Raw genomic sequence first — 21,477 nt, 5'->3', positions numbered from 1 at the left:
AAACTGTTTGACGCAGGTTGAAAATTCAAGGATTGCAGGTGCCTGGTAATAAGAATGCAGTGCTGAAACACTGGGCGCTAAATAACAATAAAAATCTCATCCCATAATATCAGAAATGTCTAGGGACATCGGCCCATGCTGTCACAGCAGATATTTCTAAAAGGGTGCCAACAAGGGGAGACCACATCAAATTAGATGGTATTTATAGGAACTGTGGCAGCCAATATGATAAGTAGGAGGGACACTGTCAGAAATGGAACCAGATTGTGAATGAGGTGAGAGGGGGCAGATGGATGGGAAGGCAGAGGCCAGTGCCACAGCGGTGACAAATGGAAAACAGAGTTTAAAATTTAAGAGATACTACATTGAATTTGTTCCAGCAAACATGTATTTACAAACTAACTGTGACAGCCATCACCGTGACAGATTTTCTCTGGACCATTCAGAGTCAGGACCTTCCTTTCATTTTTTTTTTTCTTAATCACTTTTTAAAGTAACCTCTCAAAGGAATATGCTTCTTTTTATTTCTATAGAATAGATAATACCGCTTTTGCAAATACTAAAACTTTTTATGAAACAAAATCCTTTAATGAGTTGAAGAGATTTATAAGTAACTAGAGGCCCAGTGCATGAAAATTATGCAAGGGGCTCGGCCCTCGCAGCCCCAGTTGCTACCTTGGCCCTCACAGCCCTGGCTTCATCTGGAAGGTTATCCGGACGGTCGTCTAGAAGGTCGTTTGGCTATTTGGTCTAATTAGGATATTAGCTCTTTATTATACAGGATGTTAATTCTTTTGTAAATAAAGATAGTTAACTTTAGTTTCCAGAGAGAAACATTTATCATGATGGCTGTTAAAAATTCAGAACAATAAGAAGAGCAGGAAAATATCATTTAGAACTGGCACAGCTAAATAAAAGACAGTCAGGTTCATGTCAATTCGGAATCATGTGACAACAGGTCAAACTCTGCAGATGTGCAAATAATAAAGCTTCCCAACATGGAATGCCCATAACTTTCAGCTCATTCCATTTATAAGTAATTAGTCTCAAAGTCATAGTTAGCAAGATGGGAAGAACACAGGGTTTTCCTCAGGTAGGAGCAGGTAGGTACAAAGACTGAGGGAGACTGAGGGAGTCTGAGGGAGGACTGACTATACCACAGCACTTGCACATGCTGCTCTGTCACCCAGGCCATGACTCAGTGACCTTCAGCAGCACAGCTAGGTTCACATTCACTCTAATGAAAATAACTGTTCTTACCTTGCTCTCAGAATTAATGAGACTATTTTTTTAAGAACTCATGGCTGCTAAGTCCTAATTATTATTATTATTCTAAGCCATCCTCAGAATAAACCCTTTGATACAAGCGATCTGGAGGAGGCAAAGAGCACAGGAAACAAAGAGGCAGATGTGCGGGCTTTTCTTAGAGGTGAGAATAGAGTTGCAAGCACGATGAGGCTCTTAAAATTTTTAAGCCTTTTCTCTGACAAAATACATAATGGAAAGGATTATAATTTAATTGTCTTTATTTATTCCTAAACATCAGAGGGGGGAAAAATAAAAGAGGGGACATACTTCTCTATGTTAATACCATATCAAGCTCAAGATTTCAAACACCTCTCACTTTGCCGATGTTGAACTTACTCGTGAAATTATACCCTGGGTCTGTGCAATTAACTGTTCTGTGTCATTGAATACATCTGGGCCCTCAGCTGCATCTTTCCAGGCCAGCACCATGATCATGGGTATGCTTCTGACAACGTTTCTGTTTCCACCTGTCACCAAGAGTGGATGCTGAGATGCCCATGCAAACTGCCCTTGACTTATGCCCTCACTTACCCACAGTAATAATTCTTAAGAGGACCATGGCTCCTAAGAGAATACACTTCACATGACCTCACTCTCATTAACTCAAAATTCAGTTGTGCTGGTTCACTTCCTTTCTCCTCCCAGTGGAGAATAGATTATAATGACAAGCCCAGTCCCTCTAATTATGGATTTTAAATGCTTGTTAAAATGTTCCTTCATTGTTGGCCTCTAGAATTTTGCTGGCTTGCAAAACTGCATTGACTAAGCCAACAATGTATTACAGTAGGAAAGTGAAGGTTTAAAATTTTTAAACCTTTTCTCTGACAAAATACATATTGGAAGGGATTATAATTTAATAGTTTTTATTTATTCCTAAACATCAGAGGGGGAAAAATAAAAGAGGGGACATACTTCTCTATGCTAATACCATATCAATCTCAATACAACAATGTATTACAGTATTACAGTGTAGAAACATAATTCATTTTATGCAATCTAGGGAAATCACATCAATAGGAAATCATGTAGGAAGACCCCCAAAATAAGTACACTTATAATGCCACCAACCTATCTCTTTGTCTATCTCTCTACAGTTTTTCAAAGCTCAGCCTACCCTTTTCATCCAGATAGGTCAATAGAACAGAGCTTGATTCTGTCCCTTCTACAGCATAATCCAATGGTATATTTCCATTAACATCCTGGAGAAGGACATTGGCTCCAGCCTGTAAGTGAAAAGAACAAATATAACGTATGTATACTGTTTACAAAGAAGGCAGGTCAATCCTTTCATCTCTATCTTAGTCAGAAAATAGATACACAATAGTTTACATCAGATACAATCCTATGTAACACTGAAATTATTTTTATGACAAACACATTAAATATTTTTGAGAAACTTTGACAGTCTAAAAATGTTCAACTGACCGTTGAGAGACTGAGCCCCAACTACTTTTCCCCATCCCTCTTGCTAAACTCAAAAAATCCAATCCATGGCTACTGAACCACTCAGGCCAGTATGCTGGCTACCCCTACACAGCCTGTCTTATTTCTCAAAATCCTATGTCTTCAGAGTCCAAATGAAAAACTCTTGTATGACCTTTGATCTTCCCCAAACTATTCTATAAAATCTTTATGCATCTTGCTCTCCACAGAAATTCATCTAAGAGCTGTTCTCACACCACGATGTTTTCATAAGTTTTTTGTTTTTTCAGAAACTTTTCTAAGAAAAAGCATAATCTATAGACATTAATAAATGGAATATATTATATAAGGTTCTTACAAATCCTTTAGCTTCAAAGGGCCCTCCATCAAACATCTCTGAGCACACCTGTCCACCCTTTGCCATCTCAGCTTAAATACAATGATCAATGTGCTTTTTCTCTAAAAAACCTGATCACATAAATTGTCACCATTGCTTTACATTGTTTAATGAGCTCCATACAATTGATCAGGCATGGTTTACATATTTTCTCCTAGGGCATGACATGAACATGTTCCCAGTGTCTAAGATTTCCCATACACCTATCCATAACATGCTGTTAAACTGAGGCCAAACAAATGCAAGTGTCCCCTTATTCTTTTTAGTGAATAGGCATCTGTATTGCAATATAAATATAGTTCATATAATATCCAAATTCATAACTTTACGTAAAATGTCACAGTCATAATTTAATATATTAAAATGTGGAGGTTTGCCTTTTGTGTGTATGCATGCATGCATATGTGTATGTATAAATATCCTACACCTTAGGTTTTACAAAAGACTGCTCTAAATATATTATATACAAAAAAAGTAGGCAAAAGTGGTATAATGTCCCATATCTTAATATTTTCCAACTAGATAAGCTAAGCTGTTTACCTCACCATGTAGAGTTTAGTACATTACACATTCTATACCCATAGAAAGATACCCCTTTATGTGAACGGATCAATTTATTTATTTCAGATTTTCATTTACGTAAGGAAAGCAAGCAATTTTAAGATCCCAAAGACTTCAGGTTATTTTCTTAGTGCATTTGATTTCAATTTTGTTATTCAGAGTTTGAAAAAGAATTACTTGAGGCACTGTTCTGAAGTACACTTTGCTAGTAATTCCATTCCTTTAGTCCCAAACCACGACAATAAGATTTTACATACGTACCCAAGTATCAATTATTAAAGAATCAATTAAGGCACAAACCAACAGGGTGTTGTTACCAATTTCAATACTAGTAGGTGGGAGATAATCAAGTTATTCTTTTCCCAATGCTTTCACATTTCAGATAGACTCTTATCTATGCCAAACATCTGGGCACAAAGCAACGGTGAATCTAATTAAGAGCCATTTATTATCAATCACAACAAAAATAACTAGGAGAGCTACTTGAGAGAGGTGGGACGCTTGGAGGAACATGTCTATTCTTTCAGAAGTAATGAGGCTCTTTCAGAGAAAGTCTGAAAGTGAAACATGGTTCTGAATATTTTTTCTGGACTCATTCATTGAAATTTCACCCATTAATCATTCACTGGGCTGTGCTGCTAAATTACCAGGTATAATGCCCTGCACAGAAGTTGGACTTTTCTAATCCCAGATCACGTCTTATTCCTTTTAATATTCCCAACACTTACACTGCTTGGCACACACTAACAAAGATTTATTGAAATAAATGGAAAATAATGAGCCAAACACTGAGTTAAACTAATTATTAAAAATTAAAGCAAAGAAATATAATTTTCATAATCATTTTTTAAACTAAGTTTTCTGACCTTTCCTTTCAAGGGTATATAGATAATATTACAAAGTCACTATATGCATACGTATGTTTCCTGCCTTCAATCTTTCCATATGGATGAAGAAGGGAAGCAGAGATTGCCACCCCAAAGTTTGCCTTTGGGTATGTTGTTTTTAAGATGGTTATAAAGGAACAAAGGACTCAGGAAAAACCTTTCACATCCCCTGCAACTGATGCAACAAATGTAGATAGAGGACCTGCTCCAGGAAGGAAGACAGCCTCACAAATAACTACAGTTTCATATAAACTCATGTGTGACAGGCAGAGAAGAACCTATCAAAACCCATTTTTCCAACTTCTCTCTGCATCCCATTGATAAAGATGGCCCAGCAAACATTTATTTATCAAACATTTGCCTTCTGTCTCCCTATAAATTGCCTTCCTGCCCTTTGAAGTCCCAAACAACAACCACCCTTTCCCTTGGCTTTAGAATGACAAATAAACCTCAGCTGCCCAATACTTCTTTGGGTCTCTATTCTCATGGCACCCCTGAATGTGCATAATAAACTTTGGATGTTTTCTCCTGTGAATATGTCTCTGTTAATTTGATTATTAGCCCAGCAAGAACAACTTAGAAAGTGAAGGAAAATTGTTTTTTAGCTCCACAATGACATTTATGGAAGTTAGCCTCCCTCCTTCTCTCCCTCCCTCCCTCTCTCCTTCCTTCCCGCTCTCTCTTCTTTCTTGTTTGCTTTGTGGGCTAGAGCGCCCAACAGGCCCTGGTCCTAGTGCTCTGCCCCCACCACCCAGACCATCTGGTATTGATAGATGTCCATAGACAGGCTGGCCATGTGCAATAACAACACAGATCTTAAAGGATCCCTGGAGAAGCTGTATTTCTTCAATTAGAATCCTGAAATTGTATATCTATTTTAAAAAAAAAACAACACCATTGATAAGACCCATAGCTGATTATTATTCTTAGACTGAGTAACTTAGAAGTTAATGTGCAATTATAGTTGTTAATGGATCCCATTGGAAATAAGATGCTGATGACTTTCAAAGCAGGATGTTTCCTAGAAATGTCAGACTTTTCTCAATATCATCAGAATGCTCTCATTTCTAAATGCAGAAAGGGAAATGGCTCCAGGGGTGGGAATTAGTAGCATCTATAAGGTATTGTGTTAGTACTTAAAAACACAAACACATTTTGAACCAATCAGGAACATAAAATGGATTTTCTCAACTTTGTGAAGTGAAAGCTAACAAATACTTCAATTCAATAAAAAGATCACTCTTGACAATGTCCATTTTTAGTTTGAGAATTTGAAACATGTCCTAAAATACTATTTTTCTCTTCCAAGACATGACATTCTTAAATATCTTTTTTAAATGTTCTTTTTAAAATTTCAAATTTTATTCCATACGTAAGTGTCCACTATATGATTTTTCATCTATAATTATAAAAGCCTGAGAAAGTGCCCCAGAATTGGTGTGCATGTTAATTATATTGTCTCCTTGGATACACGCTCAGAATGAGGATGCCCACAGTAAACAGTAACTTTAATTTCCTCATGTGCTGGTTTGCACATTTGATTGTGTACACAGTTGTCTTATTTCAGGGCATGAGAAACAGGGCGAGTTGAGGATTTTAGACTAGATTTTCAAATATAGGACAAAGAATATACAAACCTGTACTTATTTTATGGAACAACAACTTTAGCAATCACTATATTAAATTACTAAATCTTAAGTAATATTTTAAAGTTACTGAATGCTATCCTTTATAAAAACATATGATTAGGAATTGGGTATGTAAAAAAAGGAGACTGAGAGAATAGATGGAAGACATAAGGGTGTGTGTGTGTGTGTGTGTGTGTGTGTGTGTGTGCGTGTGTGTGTGTGTGAAATACCTTCTTGGTTTTACTTTCTTACACTTAATCACCAGAGGTCAAATTCCTTACACTGACAGTAGTGATTATCCTTTGTCTAAATAAAACAAGAAATTCCAAATTAAGTTAAAGTAGCATTAGTAAGAACAGCTCAACAAAAAAATATTATCTTTGTACAATACAGACGCTGAGGCAAGTTATTCAATATGGCTTCAGGAAAATCAATCAATTACACAGTGATTGGTTTTCATCAAGGAAATGAAAGTAATCAATGTTATATATACAAAATCAACAAAAACGTCTCAAATGTTTTCTGTAACTGGGGACTATTTAGTTCCTACTGGGAGCCCTAAACACATTTCCTCTTTAATTATTCAAACTGGGAGGCTGCCTAACTTCCAATTCGTCCTAACTCTGTCCTAGAGTACTGAAAATTGAATTCAAATATATCATTCCTTCCAAATATGAATCTTATTTACTGCCTATTAGGTGACATAAGAACAAATAAATACTCTTTTACTTTATGTAACAATTCAGTGTCAGTGAATATACTTATCAAGTGTTTGATTTAGTAATAATTCTCTAACACACTAATAATTAAATTTTCATGAAAGGTACCTAATGCATTTTAATAAGCAAATTCTGTTTATATGCTAACACTGTTTGGTAACTTTTTAAATTTGATGCAATTTCAGGTTTACTCAAAGTTGTAAGAGTAGTACAAAAATCCCTGTGTACCTGTGATGGGCTGAACTAGAGCTCCCAAAAGAAATGTTGAAGCCCTAACCTCTAGTACCTATGAATGTGACCTTATTTTGAAACAGGATCATCCTATCTAATAATGAGGGAATATGCTAATTGGCCATCATGCCCTCACAAAATATGGCGGCACCCACAGCCACAATATGGTGACACCCAGTCCCCAAAGCCCCACTGGGGCGGCAGGTGCACAGCATGGCTGGGCCCGCCCCAGGCAGGTCCAGCTGCTCCATGCACCTGCCTCCCGATTCCCCCAATCCCCTCAGTGTCCCAGCCCCCCAGGGCCAGCCCGAGGCACAGGTAAGCCTTGGATGGCAGCTGCTAGCTAATGCCCAAGGCGCAGGCAAGCCTCAGATGGCAGCTGCCCAGCCACCCAGGGCTGCCCAGGACTGCCCAGGGCTCAGGTAACCAGGGCTGGCTGAAGCTTGCACTGCTGGCAGTGGCAGGAGCAGAGGTGTGATGGGAGCGTCGCCTTCCCCTGATCGGCAGGTTGCCTCCCGCCCCTGAGGGCTCCCAGACTGTGAGAGGGGGCAGGCCAGGCTGAGGGACCCCCCCTTCCAGTGTATGAATTTTCATGCACCGGGCCTCTAATTGTATATATAATTAGCTAAGTTAACATGATGTCATGCTGAAATAACCAATATAACTGGTGTCGTGTATTCTAAAATATTATTTTTTTCTTTTCTAAGACATGATATTCATAAATATCTTTTTTTAAAGTGTTATTTGTACATTTCAGTCTTTTTTTAGAAGTTTTCAAAAAATGTTACTTATTTTTTATTGTTACACTATTACAGCTGTCCCCACCCCTCCCCCTTGCCCACCTCAACCCAGCCTCACTCCCGTCCCTCTGGCCATCACCACACTGTTGACTGTGTCTACGGGTTATGCATACATGTTCTTTGGCTTCACTCCACTGATACAAGCATCCATTATATAATTTTTCAGACACAGAGGAAAGATGGGCAAGTTGGAGTGATGCTGCCACAAACCAAGAAATGCTTGGGGCCTCCAGGAGACGGAAGAGACAACGAAGGGCCCTCCATAGAGGTTTCAGAGGGAGCGAGGCCCTGGTGGCACCTTGATTTCGGATTCGGAATTCCAGAATTGTGAGACAACCAGTTTCTGTTGTTTTAAGCCATCCCTTTTGCAGTACTTTATTATAGCAACCCTAGGAAATTAATATTCTTAATACTCTATCATTTATCCCTAGGAAATTAATATTCTTAATACTCTATCATTTATCCAAATTTACCAACTATTTATACTCCCGCCTTCTAGCCCCTTCCCTCTCCCTCTCTCTCTCTCTTTCCTGTATTTCTTCTGCATCACTTAAAGGTGAGTCAGAGATAGCCTGTCCCTTTACCCCTAAATATTTTAGTATTTAGAACAAGGATATTCTCTGGCACAAAAGTTAGGAAAATCAGAAAATTTTAATGTTAATAAACGCTGTCATCTAAATCATAGTCCATACACGGATGTCATTAATATTTCTAAATATATCCTTGATAGCTATTTTCCCCTGACTGAGGGGACTTTCCAGGGTCACCCAGTGCATTCAGTTGTCCTATTTCTTTAGTGTCCTACAATTTAGAATAGTTCCTTTGCCTTTTTTTTTTAAGATCTTCTATGAGGTGACCTTACAATAAGACTTTTGGCAGGAAAAACACAAAGGGGATGGCATGTTCTTCCCGCTGTGTCATATCAGAAGACACATGCTGTCCCTTGGTACCATAACTTTTGTCACCTGGTTAAGGTGAATTTTTTTGTTTGTTTTGCAGTGTAAATTTGCAGCAAAGAATCCATGAGTTCATGCTGATATTAATAAACAAATGAATGCCTGAATCTAGGGGAGAAGAAAAAGCTTTTCCTTACAATATAATAGCATCTGATAAATGTAGTAAAGTAATAAAGTTAGAATTGACCATTCAATATAGTAATAACTGATTCAGATGACAGTTATCAAGAAATACTAACACTAAAGCAAATGTCTGTTGAGGAATAAAATATTTACATAGTCTTCAAATATGTTGCCTCAAATATACATTTATGGCTATTTGTATTCCTTTTATACATTATCTTGTCAAGAACTTTGTCTATTTAAAAACTAGGGATGTGCTTTAGCCAGTTTTGCTCAATGGATTGAGCATCAACCTGTGGACCGAAAGGCCGATTCTGGTCAAGGGCATATACCTACGTTGCAGGTTCCTTCCTAGCCTGGGGCCTGGTGGGGGCACTTGCAGGAGGCAACCAATCGATGTGTTTCTCTCACATGGATATTTCTCTCTGTCTTTCTCTCTCTCTTCCACTTTCTCTAAAAATCAATGGAAAAATATCTTCAGTGAGAATGAAAAAAGTAATAATAATAAATAAATAAAAATTGGGGTTGTGTTTTTTGTTAATATGAAAAACTACTTATAATATCTTAGCATAAACTCTTTAGAGCTCAGCGCAAAACTTCTAAAAACTAACCTATTTGAAATGCTGTGTTCAGATATGATAAATCATAAATGGATAATATAACTTAATTTGATTTTCATTATGTTTCCCTCAAATATATATGTGTATGTGTATGTGTGTATATATATATATATATATATATATATATACATATATATATATCCAATACATTACATAAATTATTTATTTATATTTGTTTGAGAAACTATATTGAAAAATATTTTATATTACATCCATATCCTATAACATTTGGAGGCACATTAGCATATTAATGTCTCTTCAAAGCCCTGCACTAAATGCCAGTGAAGATTGTCCCCAAATTTTTCAAATTCATTTGGCCAAAAATACCCTATATTGGGGATATGTAATAATAGTCATTGCTGAACTATTCATGAAATCTCATATTAAACAGTAAAAGCTGCTATCCTACAAAAAACGCACATTCAAAAAAAAAGAGTTTTAGATAAAGAAGAGATCAAAATAGAGCTTCTTATATGAAAGTCCACAAAATTTTAATTATGTATTTTCCACTATCTTGCATTCATTAATGTAGTGAGTTTGGTGAAACTATTGGAAAACAGAAAATAGAATATTAGAGAGCTTCAAAATAGAGATTCAAAAAGATAAGGGAGTGTTTGAGTTAGAGGCAGTAGGAAGCAGAGGAGAAAGAGGAAGGAACTTCCCTTGGCATACTGACAAGAAACGAGGCTTCAGATGAGAAAAGCTTGGCTCTGTGTGCAGAGTTACTGTTCACTGACTTTTATGTCCAAGGTCAAACCACCTAATTCTGGCCTTCAGTTTGCTAAGTGTAGCCAACTGTTAGTATTTAACTATCTTACAATTATCTTCAGCATAAGCCTATTCAGTAGCCAGCCCAGTGCTTGACATCCAGTAGGCACTCAATAACTTGTATCTATACTAACAAAAGTATCAGGAAGAGAAAGAGTACCATATGAAATGAATTATTTGCAAACACAACCATAAACTATATAGTATAATAAATCACCCACCCTTCTCTGCCAGCACAATTTTTAGCTAAGTTTAGAAATTAAAAGAATGATACAAAATGAAATAGTAGTTGAAAAAGAGAAGGGAAATTCAGGCCCGAGCTCCTTGAAATATTAAAGACTAGAGGCCTAGTGCACGAATTCGTGCACGTGTGGGGTCTGGGCATCCCAGCCCCAGTTGGGGGGGATCAGGGCTGGGCCTGTTGGGAGGAGGAGATGGCGGGAGGTTGGCCAGCCAGCCCACCCCAATCAGGGCCCAATCAGGGCCGGGCCAGCTGGGGGAAGGGGCCTCACATGATTAGCCCACGGGCCCCACCCCCGATTGGGGTTGAGGGCCAATTGGGGGCCATTGGCCTCAGGGAGGGGCCATGGGTGGTTGGCTGGCTGGCCCCGCCCCCTACTGAGGCTGGGGGGAGATCAGTGGTGGGGTCAGCAAGGGGAAGGGGCTGTGGGCCAATCAGGGTGGTAGGAGCACATAAGGGGTGGGGTCAGCTGGGGGGAGGGGCTGCAGGTTGGCTGGCCAGCCCCGTGCCCTATTGGGGTGGGGGATGCCATTGGGGGCGGGACTCCCGGGGGGGTAAGAGAGGGCATTTGGCCACCGGCCCCACCCTTGATTGGGGTGGGAGAGTCTGATCAGGGGTGGGCCAGCGGGGGGAGGGGACACGGGAGGTTGGCCAGAGGCCCAACCCCTGATCGGGCCAGTTCACTGGCCACACTGGGTGTCATAGCGACTTGTCATTCGGCATTATGGTTGCTGGCTTTTTATATATATAGATGGTAGATGAGATTTGTTTACACCCCTTCACTCTTATCATCCTATATATTTGACAAAACCAACAATGAGAAAATAAAATAATTTTAATAATACTTATAAAATGCCATTCCCAAAATACACTGGCCAACATTAACATTTTTCCATGCAATCTTTGTAGCAGACCAGAAAAAAATAACAGAATGCCTTCTATTATTACTGGTATTGAAAAAAAAAATGCAACATGCCCTGAGGTGTATAAGGGAACACTTGATAAATCTGCGCCTTAAAATCAAACCAAATGTGCCCCACTGGTGTGGCTCAGTTGGTTGAGCATTATCCCATGCACCAAGCAGTCACAGGTTCATATCCCTATCGGGACACCTGCCCAGGTTGTGGATTCCATCCCCAGTAGGGGGCGCCAGAAGGCAGCAGATTGATGTTTCTATCTCTCCCTCTCTCTAAAATCAATAAAAACATATTTTTTAAAAAAAAAGATGTAACAAAATACATTTATAAAATATTAAGTGGAAACTTACAGATATCTCTGAAAGAGATCTCAAAAAAAAAAATGTGTCCAATTCATTTATTTCCAAGTAATTACTACTTAGGTTTTTAAAAGTCTGTCTTCCACCCACTGACTTAGGAAAGCATTGTGGAGCTTTCTCTATTGCTCACACCCAATTATATGAGATTAAAAAAAAAAAATTCTCACAATCCTGACCTTGTCTTCAAGGACAAATTCCAAAGAACTCCTAGACCTTCAAAATCAGAACAAAGACAGCAAACTGTTTTTATAAAAAGACAAGCAAATCAATGAGTCCCCCCAAATGAAATGAAATCACTGTAGAAAAAAAATAGTAGATACTGACTCAAAAGGGCAACCAAATGCAGTCAGAGTAAAAGAAGCACGTGGTCTTGTATAGTACCTACTCTCTCTATCTTGCATCATTCTATATTCGTTTTTATTATTGAATTGGGCAATTAGCAGGAATGTTGTTTTATAAGAACTATTCAGAGAGTAACCCCTCTCATGCCACCAAAGGGAATGGGTGAACAAACTCAAATCTCTCTAACCCTAGTCATTGAATCATGACCTCTTTCCCCAAACTCAGTTGAGACATCAGGGAGAGAAGCTGTCAGGTAGGGTGTGCACCAGCAGAAATCTGAATCAGTGAACTACCCCCTGAAAACCACTGGTGAACGGGCTGAGAAGGAAGGACCCAAAGCCTTGGCATAGGCTGTCCTTATTGTATTTCAGTCTGACCAACCAAAGGACAGTTGAGCTTCTCCCTGCCCACAATCATGAAAACAGAGACCTGGAGGGGAAGTTATAGGTCTCTGGTCTTAAGCAGAGACTTTCCCACAGATCTCCACTATTTAAGCAGAGAATGAAAACTAGAAGCATGTAGCTTTCTTTCAGGTTCTAGATTTGGGGCAGATAACAGAGGAGGCCATATCGTTGGAGAGTCCACTTATTCATTAAGGAACTATGTATCAAGCCCTCATTATGATTAAAGTATACTTTGAGATTTTAATTATTGCAAACATTTAGAGCTATAAACAATTTTAAACTTACTGTATTATAAAATTTACAGTATAACTGTTATAATAGTCACAATTATATTAGAAAATTTTTTCACTGCTCCAACTGTAAACATCCCGAAGTGAGTAATTGCTACTTTGGAGCACGTAGGTATTTATGTGTAGCCTTGCTAATGTGCTAAATGACAAACCATGTCAAGTAAACAAAATATGTAAGAAAGAAATGGTAATCACAGAATTCCAAGTGGCTAGAGTATGAATAGCATTTACAGTCATACTAAAGAAATCTCTACATGTTGGCAAGACAAAGGTCTGGCATGATGATAAGGGGAGGTGGGCACATGGGCAGAGTGTATGTATCTAATGGGGTTGGGAGTATGTGTTTATACGTTATAATTATGCAATGTTTATTAACCCAGCATTTTCTTTCAGTTGTCTTATTTTATTGATTATTTTAGCATCTCACATATATACATTTTTTATTTTACATTCTACATTATGCAGTTTTAAAAGTATTTTTAATTTGTGCAATATTCAAACACCAGTGCTCAATAACTCTAATAATTTTCTAGTTTTAAAAAATAATCTCACCATAATTTTCTATTTCCAAGATTTTAAAAAGCTTTGTTATTCAAGAATCCTATCTAATAAAAGAGTAATATGCAAATTAACCACCACTCCACAACAAAAATGGTGGTGCCCATAGCCACAAGATGGCGGCGCCCAGGCCTCTCAACCCCGCCGGAGTCCCCCAGTTTCAGGGAGGGCTGCCCCTGAAAGCCTGCAGAGTAAGCAGCCTGGTGGAATGCTGCCCAGAGGCCCTCCTGACCCTTTATAAAAAACAAAAAAAACAAATTCACTCCCCACGACCTGATCCCCTCCCAGCAGCGGCAGCCTGGGGTCTCAGCCTGGGAGAGGCGCAAACCCCCACGGCGTGATGATCCCCTGCTAGTGGTGGCAGCCTGGGCTGGGGTCTCAGCCTGGCTGGGGCGCGCACCCCCACCGCGCGGTCCCCTGCCAGAGTCGGCAGCCTGGACTGGGGTCTCAGCCTGGGAGGGGCGCACACCCCACGCGATCCCCTCTCCACTGTGGCACTGGGGTCTCAACCACTGAGTCACACCAGCCAGGCAGATATGGAGGAATCTTAGATGTTTCTTTTTTAAAAATATATATATTTTATTGATTTTTTACAGAGAGGAAGGGAAAGGGATAGAGAGCTAGAAACATCTATGAGAGAGAAACATCGATCAGCTGCCTCCTGCACACTCCCCTCTGGGTATGTGCCCCCAACCAAGGTACATGCCCTTGACTGGAATCGAACCTGGGACCTTTGAGTCTGCAGGCCGATGTTCCATCCACTGAGCCAAACCAGTTAGGGCTGTGCAATATGTTAAAGAAAAAACCCTATCTAATAAAGAGGGAATATGCAGGGGAGGGCATTTGGGGGTGGGATTGAGCCTAAACAGGCAGTCAGACATCCCCTGAGGGGTTCCAGATTGAAGAGGGTGTAGGTTGGGCTGAGGGACAACCTCCCCACCCCAGTGCACAAATTTCGTGCACCAGGCCTCTAGTAAATCATAAAGACTGAAAAGTGATTCACTCAAAGTATGTCAGATTTTATTCCCTAAAAACCTTGCTATCATATTTATTTTAATAAGTTCATATCCTAATATATATAAAGAGCTAGGTGGCGTCACGACCGAATGGGCGACTGGTCACCATGAAGTGCATGGAGCACCTCTTGGTCCCCCCTCTCCCCAGCCCCCGAGCCACTCACCATTAGGCGGGGCTGGCGGCGGGGCGGGACTGGGGACTGTTGAGCGGCAGTGGCGAGCTGCTTCACAGGGTGGCCGTGAGCTTAGCGGAGCAGTCACTCAGGCGGCAGCAAGTTTCACAAAGCAGTCGTGGGGCGGGGGAGATTTGCGGAGCAGTTGCAGGGTCAGGGGAGCCTCATGGAGCAGTGGCGGGGCAGGGGGAGTTTCATGGAGCGTCCAGCGGCAAACTTCACAGGGCGGCAGCAAGCTTCACGGAGCAGTCGAGGGGCAGGGGGAGCCTTGCAGAGCAGTCGAGGGGCCGCAAGCATCGCGGAGTGTCTCAGGGTGGTGAGCTTCACATAGCAACGCAGGGCAGCAGAGGCCATGTGATGGAGGCCAGGGTAGGCCTAGAGGCCCTAACCACGCACAATTTCGTGCATGCTGGGCCTCTAGTATATAAATATATATACACTAGTAGCCCTGCACATGAATCTGTGCACCAGTAGCTTGCCAGTAGCTCGCTGCACCCTCCAGTAGCTCTCCGCCTGCTGCCCCACCCTCCTGTAGTTCCCCCCACCCGCTTGTAGCTCGCTGCTCCACCCTCCTGCTGATCCTTGAACCGGTCATTATGCGGTCGGTCATTACGCTTCACGGTGTAACGATCATTTGCATATTACATCTTTATTATATAGCATTTGTATATGTGTGTGTGTGTGTGTGTGCATCCAGCGGCAAACTTCATAGGGCAGCAGCAAGCTTCACAGAGCAGTCAAGGGGCAGGGGAGAGGGGGGACATTATTATATATATTTTATATATATTTCATTATTATTTCAAGCATGTAGTATAAATACATCTGTGCCCTGAATAAATGCTTTTAAAATATCTTCAGAATCTACTCCATGGCTAGCCTGCTAGAGAGGAACAATAGACTTTTCTTTGCTATTTTGCACAATGTAATTTCATAGGGAATGGTCTCTGAATAACCTTGCTCAGTTCTCACTTCTTTTCTGATGACTGGATTAAAAATTTTCATATATCTGCAGCATGCTAGATCTGAAATTTCACATTTAATTTTTCAATGTGCCCATAGTTGCTAAGTTACTCTGCTCTGTTAGCAGTTCTAAAGCTGACACGAATCTGCACGTTTGAACAGTTCATTGCACTTAAGCCACAAGAAACTTTATTTTGGCATTAATTATTTCAAAAGAAAAATAATTTGAGTAAAATATTGTATGATATTTGTATTGGGAAAAATGATTACCTGTGTTCCTGACTAATCATCTCAGCCTGTCTCTCTCCTATTAAAAATTTGGGGTGGATATGATTTGATACATATCCCAGAGCCATTTAATAAATGTTACTATTATACATAATTTCAAGAAATGAGTAATGATAAATTAAGAATAAAGTGTCACTTGTATTAGTTTTATTTTTAAAGGGGTGACAGGCAATAGTGAATTGCTGAATTATTACTATTACATAATACTGAGAGACCTTTGAAATATTCTCACTCCTCATACTCAGAAGGCTGACGGGGAAGTATTAGAAAATGAATAGCCATTTACTAAGTGATGCTCAGTAATGTCTTTATCATTGTTTCACTTCAGTAACAATGGGATAGGCTGGAAATTGCAGTGAATATTTTTTCCATCCTTGGCCTTTTTGTGTTTGAACATCTGATGTTAGTAATTTTATTGCCTGTTGGATGAAGTGTGTCATGGACTGTGTCTAATGGGCACTGTGGAACTAGATCATTTTTATCGGTTCTGCGGGCAACTGCTGCAACCCAAAAATTTTGTCATAACTGAAATAGGAAGTTGTTTGTGTTGGGTGGCTTAAATTGATAGATCAAAATGAAATCATTCCAAAACTTCACTCAATAGTTGCTCTGACCATTCCTGTTTTAAATACTACTATAATAATTATGTTGTTTAGTTATAAATAACTCTTTTCACCCCTTTGATTTGTTAAATATTAGGAGATATGTAGAGAGCACCTGGGAAGGCACATGAGCATTTCCTTAATTATTATCAGCTGAATCCAGTGGCATTGGCAGAGCCATGTCCTGGAGATGCACTGTGCCAGAGGCAGGTATGTTGTCAGCCTGACCCTTAGCTCAGATGTCAGGGCATGGGTTTCATTATCTAAGTTCAGCCAGGCACAAGGAACGGACGCAATTATCTGGGCTTAGCCAGGAGTGACGATTACAAAGAAGCCACAAAGAATGAAAAATTACAGCTTGATTTTTAACCATGATTTCACATAATTTCCTTTGTTTTTAAACTCTAGTAAAACTTCCTGGAATTATACTGTATATAACAAACATGCTGCACCGGCTCTGGGTCACTGTCTCTCCATCAGAGGACAGCTGTCCCACCTGGTCCCAGCTTTCCCTACTGTCTCTGTGTCCGTCTCTTTCTTTCATTTTCTCAATCCCCAGCCACCCCTACTCAGGATTTGTGGACTACTCTCTAGCCACGCTGGTTGCAGTCTGAGAGAGAAGTACTTAATAGAGATAAGGGTACCTGCTGTATTTCAGGAGCTTACAGTTCTCCCTAGAAAATGAGCTATAAATCCAAATGGTTCAAAGTAAATTTGATTTTCCAGTAAGGACTGTGGCATAAGAACTGAGCTAAGAGCCTTGTTATCAACTCTTTATGTACATGACCACACATAATATTTACTCTCTTTCTCATCAGCTGATCTTGACTTCAACTTTACTGAGAAAATTGAAGTATTCAGGCTATTGCCTTCAACTTCCTACTAACAAATTATTGATTTTTTGCATTTATTGTTTTATTCTTAAAGAGGTGTTTATTCACCTTTATAAGCTAAATTCTCCCACATCCTCTCTCAGATTGTACTACTTACCAACTCTCTATTTCTCTTTCATCATTTAGTCATTTCTTGTGTTCATAGTAATTTTGTTAGCCTTTTCTTATATTTGTCATTCATTTTTAAAACCAACTCCATGCCCCTCCTTCTAACATCCTTTTTCATTTCAGCAAATTGCAACTCTCCAGTTCTCAGGCCAAAAAAGAGTGGAAATCATCCTTGACTCCTATTATTTCTCTCAAGCCCTAAATCCAGTCCCACACCAAATGTTAAAACTTGATCTTCAAAACGTGTAGATGTCAGCCACTTCTCACCACCTCCACCATATGTAGTATGGATAGTGGCAACAGCTTCCTATTAGTATTCCATATAATTCCCTTTCCCTTCCCATGGTCTGTATTCAACAGAGCAGCCAGAGTGATCTTTCAAATGTAGGTCAGATCATGTCACTTCACTTCTCAAAACCCTCCAATGGTTCCCTTAATCTCCTGCAGTAAAAGTAGATCCAACGTCCTTGCAAGGTTCGATTAGCTCCATTTCCTCTCTGACTTCATGTCCTGCCCTGACCTCGTCTACTCCACTGGAGCTGCACTTTTCTCCTGTTCCTCAAGCACAAGATGTTGCCACACAGCTCTGCCCTTGCCATTCCTTCTGCCCAATACACTTTGCATCCACATTTCCACATTTCCGCAGGCTCACAGCTCAAATATCACCTTCTGCATCAGGCTATTCTTTACTACCCTCTACTTTATTCTTCTTGTCTCCTCCAACAATTCTCCTTAATTGGCATACTATATATTTTATTCATTTATGTATTTTTTCCTGTTTCTCCCCAGGAGAATGTTAAGTTCCAAAAGGCAGGGACTTTTGCTTTCTTTGTTTACTGCTGAACCCCTTAGTATAGAAAAGAAAGCATTCAGATATGAATTGAATAAGTGAATGTGCACAGTCTCCCTTAGTCATCAATAAGCTTTGGAAAATGAAAAGAATATTGAACATGAAAGGCTAAATGTACAATGGCATCTCAATTTTGAGGCTGTTAGCGGGAACATATTTCTACATTAATTACAATTTTATGAGAATGTATTTCATTGAAATTTATTTGAAAGTGAATTATTTCTGTAGATGACTGGTGGGCTAGCTATAACATAGTGGCAATGAGGCTACTCAGAATTGCTTAATCCATTAATCAGATTTCTTGGTGGTGTACTTACTTTACTTGCTTTTGTTTGGTTTTACCAATACTCTATAAGATAAAATGTCTTTTTTTGTCCATTTTGTCGGCCTTAGGACACAGTAGTCATTCAATAAATATTTGCTGAATTAATAAACTGCAATTTATTTAAGAGAAGAAATTATGTCAAAAATTAGTAATCAATAAATATTAGTTAAATGAATGATGATAGTGATCTACATATGAAGTTTACTGAAAAACAGTAACTAGCAAATGTATAACTTTGCATATTAGGTTGGATTATTCTATGTTGTGAGCATGACAGAACCATAAAAATGTGAATAGCTTGACAATTAAAAATTTAAATCTATGTTTATATATGAAATAAAACCAGTTTCCATTTCTTAATTCTGTCTGGTAATGAAGAGCAACATCATCTAACACTGAGACGATTTGTGTGCTGAAGCAAGCACTTCCGAATATAAGTGCAAAATGCGTTAGAATGAGGAATTTTAGAAGAGGTAAAAAGATGAATGTGGCTACAAGGCAGTTTTTATTAGATAACATTAATAATGGCAATGTTAAATTCAGGCTGTCTTACAAAAAATGGCCTGCCATTTATTCACTATTTGTTTATTTATGTATTTAACAAGTACACAATGAATGTCTATAAAGTGTTGGCACTCTTTTTTAACAAAAGTATTGTGCATGAGGATTAATATAAGGGTCTAAGTCATAATTGAAAACAACAAATAACTCCAATGATTTTTATACTTAGAATTTTCATTCAAAGAAATGTTATAGACACTTCTTTACTAGATGTGAACAAAAGAACAAGATTCAACACAAGCCATATTTCATGTATGCCTAGCTGACTAAAAATTAAAAGAACAAATTGAAAAATTACAATAATTATCAAACCATTTTACTTAGGACTGACTTGTGAAGTATTAAGTTATATAATAACCAAGAAAAAAGCAAGAAGAGTAGAGCCTGATATGACATCTACACAATTGGTTTTACAAATTATGTAACCCACAATCTTAGTCTCTATCTTGTAATTACAGGCAAATAAATCATGACATATACACACATGTTTCTCTTTGCTGAAGTATACATATTGTGAAATAGAACTAGAGAAATATGCAGCTTTTCATATGCCATTAAATCTTCATATGGTTATAAATGTAATTGCTTTACTTACCAATACAAGGAGCAGGACTATATCAGGATTATCACATGCACAGGCAATGTGCATTGGGGTCCAAAAGTCTTCATCCTGGTGGTTGACATTGACCCCTTTGTCAATCAGGATCTCTGCAATGAAGGCGTTATCATACCGAGCACACTAAAGAAAAGAAAAAAAATTAAAGTATAATATTTTAACAAGCTATGATAAAGTTTATTCCAAATTTCAATGCGTAGAAAACTCCAATGCCAATTTTGGAAGTTTAGAGGTGGATCTAACCTGGGAAAGAATATATACATGTTTCTCAACTAACCAACAAGAGAAGAGCATTTGTAAGACGTCGAGGGAAATTGAGTCTGTGAGCAGCGGGAAGAAAAATAAGAAAGAAAGGGCAGATAGTATAAAGAGAAAAAATATTTCACTGCTTTGGTCCTCTTCATTTATAAATAGTATTATTAGAAAATCTTGGACCATTTATTAGAATTATCTTTCTAAAATACAGATTTAATCACATGATGCTTCTGCTTTAAAAATGTATAGATTCTCACTGCCAAAAGAATAAAGTTTTACCATTTTATTTCATCCAAGACAGACAAGACTGTTCACAGTCTTTCCATCTTCATCTGTCAACATTCTTGCTATATATGTGAATATATGAATATATTCTTTCCCAGGCTTAGTTACATAAGACAACTAGGCATTATACAACATGCCACCTTATCAAATTAATTGTTGTGATGATAAGTTTCTTTAAACTTCTAACATATTTTAACAAATGTATAATATTGTATTTTATAAATATTCTACTATATACTAGATCAAAACCTTTAGGAACATATTTTGTTCTTATTTTTACTTACTATTTATTGTTAAAATACATATTAATATTATGTATATATGTATATAATATTAGTCACAGTTTGTTTCATTAGTGTATGATCTGTGGAGTTGTGCTTAGATGCATCCTGCTCTTAGCTTAGTGACCTGTGGTCATCATCTTGAATATTTAATAACTTTTGTAGAATCCCATATATTTATTTTGTGCCTGGCCCTGAAAATTATTCATCCTTTGTATAAGACTTTCCATATTTGCATCATATGACATCAATGCAAATGCATATTGGTTAAAAAAAAAAAAGACCTATTAATAGGTCAAATGCCTATCAGTGAAATTTCAGGGTTTTATGATGCACACTTTTTATAGAACTTGGACACATAAAACAGATTCCCTTCCCAAAATATGTACAAAGCAATGCTACCACCAGAATTACTGTCATACCAATATGTCTACCTTTTCACTGAATAGTAAAAGTAAGACCAATTCATTGGAAGACTACTACATTTGAGTAACAGGGACTTTATTTACCTTCCCACCTCAACTTACTGAATATAAACAAACTATGGCCTCTGAAAGCTGTTGCCCCGGGTTACTGACTTGAGAGACTTCCCAACCTACAGAACAAAGAGAAGAATCCTGGCTGACCAGGATCAGTCATGAGGAAACTGAACTGAAGGTCCAGAGAGACAGAGATGGGTTCAGGGCACAGGGCAGGGGGAGCAGAAAGGGAAGATCTGCACATAGAGAGAATG

The 21,477-nt window shown here is 38.7% G+C and overlaps 1 protein-coding gene across 1 annotated transcript in view; it reads right to left on the bottom strand.

Moving 5' to 3' along the window:
- Positions 1-21,477, bottom strand: part of MYO16 (myosin XVI) — a 421,185-nt gene that overhangs the window by 355,172 nt on the left and 44,536 nt on the right. The window contains exons 3-4 of the mRNA XM_008143943.3: positions 19,903-20,046; positions 2,423-2,531 (exon numbers count right to left, since the gene is read on the bottom strand). Coding sequence (XP_008142165.3) covers positions 2,423-2,531; positions 19,903-20,046 — 253 coding nt within the window. The remainder of the gene's footprint in view (positions 1-2,422; positions 2,532-19,902; positions 20,047-21,477) is intronic.

Source organism: Eptesicus fuscus, chromosome 8, assembly GCF_027574615.1.
Source record: "Eptesicus fuscus isolate TK198812 chromosome 8, DD_ASM_mEF_20220401, whole genome shotgun sequence".
NCBI classification, from domain to species: Eukaryota; Metazoa; Chordata; class Mammalia; order Chiroptera; family Vespertilionidae; genus Eptesicus; species Eptesicus fuscus.
Note: the sequence above shows the minus strand (reverse complement) of the source record. Positions and strands in the feature narration are given on the sequence as shown.